We start from the raw sequence: 8,566 nt of genomic DNA on the forward strand, positions 1-8,566 counted from the left end.
GCTGCAGACGTGTGGAACGCCTCCGGGGGCCTCCTGTTCCGAGTCTGAATGTGGCGGCCCAAACTGCAGAACCGACGAAGGAGAAAAGAAGTGTGGCGGGCCTGGCTGTGGTGGGCTGCTCACCGTTGCACACAGCGCCTGGCAGAAAGCCATGGACTTTGACCGAGATGTCCTGAGTGCCCTGGCTGAGGTGGAACAGCTCTCCAAGATGGTAATTCAGTGGATGGCCTATTTTTGTTTGCTTTCAGTTATGGAGGACCTGAAAAGGAGAAATCAATCTCAAATGTTGACTAATAAGAAAAGGCAAAAGTTGTGAGATCAGGGAGATGAGGTTTTATTCATAGGTGGGCTAAGAATTCTCATTATGATAATTTGAAATATCCATGTTAATAACCATGGGTCCAGGGTTATGAATACATCCAGCTTTTATTTCAATTGAGCCTTTATTCTTCTGAAGTGACATGAAGTATTAACTTCATGTTAACGAAAGTATGTATGTTGGTACCTGAGAAAAAGACTAAAGAACATCTTAAAAGGTCAAAAAACTGGGGAAAAAAACTGTATATGCTAGCCCTAGCTATGTAAGACCACTGTATAGGAATTAATATACTGATTACTTTGTCTACAAAGTAGTATAGTTGAATGGGAGACGTTTCTAAAATCCATGATTCCAAATACTTAGTTTTTCATCATCATTTTCTGGACCATTTGTAGTATTCTCGTCTGAGTGACATTGTTCCATGAGTATTTTATTCCCCATATGTAGGTCTCTGAAGCAAAACTGAGGGCTGATGAAGCAAAACAGAATGCTCAAGATGTTCTGTTGAAAACCAATGCTACCAAAGAAAAAGTGGACAGGAGCAATGAGGATCTGAGAAATCTGATCAAGCAAATCAGGAACTTTTTGACCCGTAAGAAATTTTTTCATTTTACTTTTAGACATTTCTTCCTATCTAGGAATATAAAACAACTTTCTAAGAGTGTTGGAGAGGCCATAATTCAAATCTGCAGTTTTTATAGAATCAACTTCTTGCAGGGAATAAAATACTTCCAAATTTTAAAGTATTTCCATATTAAGAAATATTTTCATTTCTTAACATTTATGTACCTGTATGTAAATAATCTCTAATTTATGCAGATATAAGACATACTTGATGTGATACCCAAGTAGTAAGTCAAGAAGTCAAACATGTACTATGAGATTTGCATTTGGAACTTGTGTTAAGGTTTGAACCTTAACTATAAGGATTTTTTTGGCATTGTCCCCAAAGCTTTGTAATCCTATTGTTTTCAGGATATTTTATTTATGGTTAGATAGCTCTATACCTTAAGCATTCTGTACAGAAATAGAAATCTCCAGGATTTGTGGTCCAGCTTATAAATGTTGCTGGTCACAGTTTGAGTTCCATCAGTGAAGATGGTTGTGGTCGCAAGTTAAAACTCTCAACTGAAATGGATGTAATCAAAACAGAGGTCTTTTATAATACATAAGTTCAGTAGCAGCTCCATGATTCTGGAATCCATGCATTTCTCATCTTTCTGCTCTGTCATTTTAATTAAGCGTTATCAACTCTTCTTAGCCTCGTTCCTCCTTGTTACAAGGTGGCTGCCAAAGCTCCACAAAGACACAATAATAGCTAATGGAAAAACAGACCACCTATTTCTTTATTGTGTAATTTTTAAATAGAGGAAATCTTTCCCAGAAGTCTTTGAAAAGTCATTTCCATAAATCTCATTGGCCAGAAATGAGTACCATGTATAGATGTCACTGATACAGTAATTCCATACAGTAATGGGATTACTGTAATTGGCAGGCTAATCAGTATTTAACTCTGAGCTGATAAGCTTACCTTAATTTACGGGGTGGTACCTGAACAAAATCAGTATTCTGTTAGTAAGGAAAAAGGGAGAATACCTTAGTAAGTAAGGAGCCAACAGTATTTGCTAAGAATATCTTATGGAATATTCTGTGATGGTCATCATTCAATCATGTACTTCCCTGGGCTTTATAATTTTAATATTCTTTCAGTTTTTAAAAAAAAGCTTAAAAATCAATTACATAATTAGAATTTAAACTCTGGTATTTTTTCATCTCTTTTCACACTTGACATTTGAAACTCCTTGAAGACAACTGTACTGACTCTTGCTTCTCTGACTGGATTCTCTAATTTCCTGAATCCAGATAATTTATTAGTGATTTCAACACTTCTATCTGCATTTACAGCAGTAGTCTTTCAACTGAAAGTTTTCATTGCCTTTTGGGATCAAGTTCCAGCTTTTTACCTTTGCCTGTAGAGTTTTCTACAACCTGAACCGTTCACTTCACTCAACTTCCACATAACATGCTCTGCGCATCCTGTCTCTCCATCTAGAGATGTTCTTTCTTCTCTCAAACCCCTCATCCTTCAACACCCTCCAGAGTCTTCCCTGACAACCCCAGCTTGTCACCAACTCCAGTAGTATGCATTGTCTACATTACTTTTCCTCTGTGTAGGTCTTATCTCCCCAACTCAAGTTAAAACCCTTAAATAGGAAGTACTTGGTATAACCCCACCAGGCTGAACACACAGTAGTAGATGACCAATATGGTTGAAAGAGTGAACCATCTTTGCTTTTTACTTTTAACAGAAGATAGTGCTGATTTAGACAGCATCGAAGCAGTTGCTAACGAAGTCTTGAAGATGGAAATGCCTAGCACTCCACAGCAGTTACAGAACTTGACAGAAGATATCCGTGAACGAGTTGAAAGCCTTTCTCAAGTAGAGGTTATTCTACAGCAAAGTGCAGCTGACATTGCCAGAGCTGAGATGTTGTTAGAAGAAGCTCAAAAAGCCAGGTATCTGAACACAGTATTATATGCCAGTTAGCGGAGCTCATTTTGTGTATCTAGCATGGAGTAAAGTCTTTTCTTTCATCAGTGACATTTCTCACTGAGTGACCGGTGGGAGTCTCTCTGCATCACTTCAGCAAAGCTGGTCTTTAAAAAGAAGACCAAGTACTTTTTTCTTGTTCACATGCATCAATAATATATCACCTTGTTCTTTTTACTCAGCAAAAGTGCAACAGATGTTAAAGTCACTGCAGACATGGTAAGGGAAGCCCTGGAAGAAGCAGAAAAGGCCCAGGTTGCAGCAGAGAAGGCAATTAAACAAGCAGACGAAGACATCCAGGGAACCCAGAACCTGCTCACCTCGGTGAGACTGCAGTCACTGTTGTGTATGGGAGAAAACACACTGACACATACACTTGTCAGAAAAGAAGCACATCTGACAGTTACCTATGAAAAGTCTTACAGCTGAACATCAAAGGAGTCCTTTAATAAATAGGAACTACTCAGCACAGATGCTAAAAGTCTTGTTTTCTAGGGGAAAAAAGGAGCCTGAAAACAAGCATTAAACCCCCTTTCATTTGCATCCCCACAAAAAGCCTTAAGAAAGATAATAAGAGTTTCCAGTTCCTTCAAGGAATAAGATTCTATTTAGTATGAAACATATTATTAATTAGTATTCAGTTTTAGAACATCTCCAGATGGAGAGACAGGATGGGCAGAGCAAGCTTTTGCAGCTCCAAAACAACTACATAGTTAAGACTAGATTTATGAGGTGATCATTCACAAAAACTCTAGTTTTGAAAACCACTGGAAAGCCAAAATATCTGCTTCTAACACCTAATTTTAGATGAACCTGATAGAGCTCTTACTTCCCAGATGGCTCTCTGGTGAAGAATCCACCTACCAATGCAGGAAACATGGATTCGATTCCTGGGTCAGGAAGATCCTCTGGAGATTGAAATGGCAACCCACTCCAGTATTCTTGCCTAGAAACTCCCATGGACAGAAGAGCCTGGCGGGCTACAGTCCATGGGGCTGCAAATGAATCAGACATGACTGAGCAACTAAACAATAGAGCTCTTACAAATAGACAATCTGTTTATGCAGAATGCATGGGAAACTTACATGCAAAATACCCTTAGGGCCTACCAAATATTAAAGACACTCACTAAAAAAGAATTATTCACATGGATTTAGTGCTCTAGTTTGAAAACTTAAAACTCTGAAATTAGATGCTTACTTGCTGCCAACCTCCCTTCTCAAGACAACAACCTGGGAGATGGTTTTTGAATCTACTTTCCCTACCATTAGTTAATATAAGCCCATCTTCCTCTATTCCATTACTGTCAGTTAAATGAAGCCAGACAGTTCCTCAGCCACTTTAAGTTTTGAGTATATATAAGGCCCTTTCTTCGGGCTACTTAATCAAGTTTAGAAAAATTATATTTTCCCACTAGACTATGTTCTAACCCTTTGCTTTATCTCTAGGTTTTTTCAATCTTGTCAGTATGCTGTTAACATGTAAATGAACTTTAAGTGACTTTAAAAATGACTATTTTGAAAAGCAAAATGGAAACTATTAATCAAATTGTAGGTGAGATATTTGGCTTGATGATGCAATTTATTTAAAGATGAAACCTTTGAGGGTAGGAAGTGTTTCAGGTAAACAGTAAGAAAGAGAACCCCTAAACCATACTAATAAAAGCTTGAGACAAACTATTCACTTACTTACTCTAAGGGTTATCTTCTAAGAATAACTACTCCCTAACTAATGGGTAAACTCTCAGATCAAGAATCATTTGGTTTGAAATAGTTACAACTTTGAGCATATGTATATACTGATCCATTAGTTATGACATTATTCTTCAGAGTTATTCTACAGAATAGAACCATCCTTGAAGATCATTTTTAAGAAAAACTAGGTGCTCAGTGAAACTGGTTCTTCTGTCATGGGTCAGGCGTACTTTGGCTAGCTTTAAAAAAAAAAAAATCAGTGTTTATTGATTATACTTTGAGAAGAGATCAAACATGGGCCCTCCCCAATTGCCCAGATTAGATACTTTTTCCCTAAATAATTCTTGAGTACTTACAGCTTCCAGTTGTAACTTTCCCAGATCTATGCCACGTCACAATCCCATAGTAACTTTTCATAGTTTTACCATTCCTGCTTTCCAGGTCTTCATTAATTAGCTGAAAACACTCAAATTAACTTTGCAGGTGGCTCCCAAAGTGCTTTAATCTCCGCTACTAGAACTTACCATTTACAGTTGACTGGAAGTTACGGTTTCCCCACCCACACTGATTTAGAAAGTTATGTGGCTACCCCTTTGTTCACATCAGCTTCCTTGTGAACACTGGTTAGCCAGAGTTTGCAGGTGTCCTTAAAATGCTTTCCTGACACATCAAACTGCCTGGGAGTGGTTCAGTAAGAAAAAATTTACATAAATTTCAGCCTAGACTGTCAGAAGTACTGAAAGAATAAAATAGATATAGCAGAGACTATTTTGAAGTTGGGCACTTTATGTCAGCTTTCTTGAAACTTTTAGTCATTACTTCTGTTGTTCTAGAGCAATGGCACAGCAGCCTTTTAAATCTTTCTCTACACTCGAATTCACAGCACTTGCTACCACTTCTTGAATTAATGGCCTGCTGAATATAATCCATTATATACTTTCAGATAGAGTCTGAAACAGCAGCTTCTGAGGAAACTCTGTTCAATGCCTCCCAGCGCATCAGCGAGCTAGAGAGGAATGTGGAAGAACTTAAGCGGAAAGCTGCCCAGAATTCTGGGGAGGCAGAATATATTGAGAAAGTAGTGTACACTGTGAAGCAAAGTGCAGAAGATGTTAAGAAGGTAAGTAAGGCTTTGTTACTGCGCAGCCGTGTGGGCAAGGGAGCAACTGCTCTCCTCCAGGCCTTCCCCGGAATGGACTGCACATGGTTATTCATCAGACACATCTTGGGTGACCTTTTTGAAACAGCAGTCTTTAGAGACAAAGATGGAAAAGAATGGGAGTGGATGTGAAAATATCCATACATGAGATGTAGGCCCTCAAATCCAAACTTGGATAAGGGTTTAGAAAAATGAAATTAATTTAACAAGCATATTGAACTTGTATTTCAATTAGAAGAGCTTTATGGCAAACAGTAAATTACCTGGCTAGCTATTTGAGAAATCTTTAAAAGCAGGGTAGAAAATGCTTAGAGAATCCCTAACAGACAACAGCTAGTAGAGAACCTTATCTCACCTCTTCTGTGTTCATTTGGAATTAACCACCTCTTCCTTCTCACTGGAAGGTACTATATTTTGCAGAGAAAAAAGTCTCAAGCCCCAATTTTTCACTAGAAGCCAAGTTATCACTGAAACACATTTAATTTTTATATTTGTGTTAGTAAATATTTATCACTAAAGAAACCTTTTTAAACTTTTCAGGGGAGTGTTGAAACTCTTAAATGAATATAGTGTAGGAGGCTATATAAACTGAATGAAATCAAGACTTTTCATAGACGCTACTGTAGTATTTAGGCATTACATACAGGTAACTTCCCTATACCTTGAGTTTGGGAAAGAGAACAGTAAGTTCACTGTCACATCTTTTACATTTGGGCTAGTTTCCTGCAGGTCTAAGAACATAAATCAGCTAAGTAGTCATCTTACAGGACACTCTGCATAAATATTAAACTTGATTACAAATAAACAGTAAAACCTTGACAATGAAATTCTTCTATAAATAGCTACTGTTTGAACAGTGTTCCTAAAAATAATAACTAAAATCTTGCCCTTTTTGTTAAATCTGCCTTTTCCCTCTGGTTTCCTGGTATCAAGTCACTATCAACCCTAAATTAGTTAACATTCCTCCCACTGTTTTCTGATGTCTAAATATTTGGATCTTGGCACACCTACCTTTGAGAAAATCTATTTCTCTAACTCTCCTTCCATGAATTTCTCCTACAACACCTCCAAAGAAACAACCAGTCCCCCAGGGACCTACAGCAACTCCACCATGTCTTTGACATCTTTTCATTTTAAAAAATCATGTCAGGAACAAAACTCGGTCATTTGTGGAGATATGGACGGACCCAGAGACTAATATAGAGAAAGAGAAAAAAAATAAAACGTTGTACATTAACAGGTAGATGTGGAATCTGAAAAAATGGACATAGACAATCTTATTTACAAAGCAGAGAGACACAGATGCAGAGAACAAACGTATGGATACCAAGGGGGAGCGGGGAGTTGGGGGTGAGATGACTTGGGAGATTGGGATTGACGTGACATATATATACTACTGACCCTGTGTATAAAACAGGCAAGTAATGAGAACCTGCTGTTAGCCAAGGGGACTCTCTACTCAGTGCTCTGTGATGACCTAAGTGGAAAAGAACCCCAAAACCAGGGGATACACACACACAGGGCATCCACTGGTGTACAGCAAAAACTACACTGTAAAGCAACTATACTCCAATAACAACTGAAAAATATATAAAATAAAAATAAAAAAGTTATGCCAGTGTTATATCTAACTATACCATTTCAAGTTAATGTTTTCAGTTACTTACTATTGTGTAGCTTGAAACCCGAGTACCTGTGGTGATGGCCTTTAATTCAGAATGCTAGCTGTGCAAGTTAGCATCTACATGATCTAAGATTGCCACAATTATATTACTGACACTAACATTATTACCTTTTTCTACCAAAATGTGGAACTGCAGACTCTGGACAATGAACTTGATGAAAAGTACAAGAAAGTAGAAAATTTAATTGCCAAGAAAACCGAAGAGTCAGCAGATGCCAGAAGGAAAGCAGAAATGCTACAAAATGAAGCAAAAACACTTTTGGCTCAAGCAAACAGCAAACTGCAACTCCTGAAAGGTAGATTTTTTTTTAACTTGTTATTTTCTTAGAGTTTATTTAAAAGGTAAAGTACCATTCACCTGTCTCAAGCACTTAGAGCCTTATAATAAAATGAATGATCCATCTTTGGTTTTGAGATCATCATAGTATAACTGCTCAGACCTTTTATTTTTATCTCCTGCAGATTTAGAAAGAAAATATGAGGACAATCAAAAATATTTAGAAGATAAAGCTCAAGAATTAGTAAGACTGGAAGGAGAAGTTCGTTCACTCCTAAAGGATATAAGCCAGAAAGTTGCTGTCTATAGTACCTGCTTGTAACAAAGGAGGGGGAGCTGTAAGTAAAAAGATGGCAGAGGTGACCAAAGCAAAATCATTACCTTTTAAAAACTGACTTAATGATCTTCAAAATAAAACTCAACCTATTTAATGTTTTTAATCGCCACATTTTGTATGGACTTAAATAAAGTACAAAGCTTTTATATAAATATATATTGAGTATATTTTTCCTGATTTAGTATTCATGAATTCCTTTAACAAAGAAGGCTATTTTCGCTGTAAAGATGCACTTATAAGCTCACTGACCGTCTCCATGGAGATGCTAATTTCTGTTATGTCTATAGGCCAGTATCACTCCTCTGTTTGGGTCAATATCCTCCACAAATCCACCCCCAAAATCACCTCCCAAGAAGGAAGTACCCTGAGCTACCTTCACCATTTCAGTGGCTGCTCAGTTGATCCAAATCTACTGTAAGTATTCCTTACTCTAGAAAAGAGAACAAAAAAGCAGCAACTTTTAGGGAAGTGTTGAAACTAGAAAGGCATGAAACTGGAAATCAAGCACAGAAAAAGCATCAATTAAAAAAAATTGCATGCAGACT

General features: G+C 37.5%; 1 protein-coding gene across 1 annotated transcript in view; it reads left to right on the plus strand.

Moving 5' to 3' along the window:
• The window catches only part of LAMB1 (laminin subunit beta 1), a 75,870-nt gene extending 67,697 nt beyond the window's left edge, over positions 1-8,173 (plus strand). The window contains exons 28-34 of the mRNA XM_070469062.1: positions 8-211; positions 767-911; positions 2,629-2,836; positions 3,053-3,194; positions 5,508-5,684; positions 7,544-7,703; positions 7,870-8,173. Coding sequence (XP_070325163.1) covers positions 8-211; positions 767-911; positions 2,629-2,836; positions 3,053-3,194; positions 5,508-5,684; positions 7,544-7,703; positions 7,870-8,006 — 1,173 coding nt within the window. The 3' untranslated portion in view covers positions 8,007-8,173. The remainder of the gene's footprint in view (positions 1-7; positions 212-766; positions 912-2,628; positions 2,837-3,052; positions 3,195-5,507; positions 5,685-7,543; positions 7,704-7,869) is intronic.
• Positions 8,174-8,566: the final 393 nt, after the last annotated feature.

The sequence above is a fragment of the Odocoileus virginianus genome, chromosome 1, assembly GCF_023699985.2.
Source record: "Odocoileus virginianus isolate 20LAN1187 ecotype Illinois chromosome 1, Ovbor_1.2, whole genome shotgun sequence".
Taxonomy (NCBI): domain Eukaryota; kingdom Metazoa; phylum Chordata; class Mammalia; order Artiodactyla; family Cervidae; genus Odocoileus; species Odocoileus virginianus.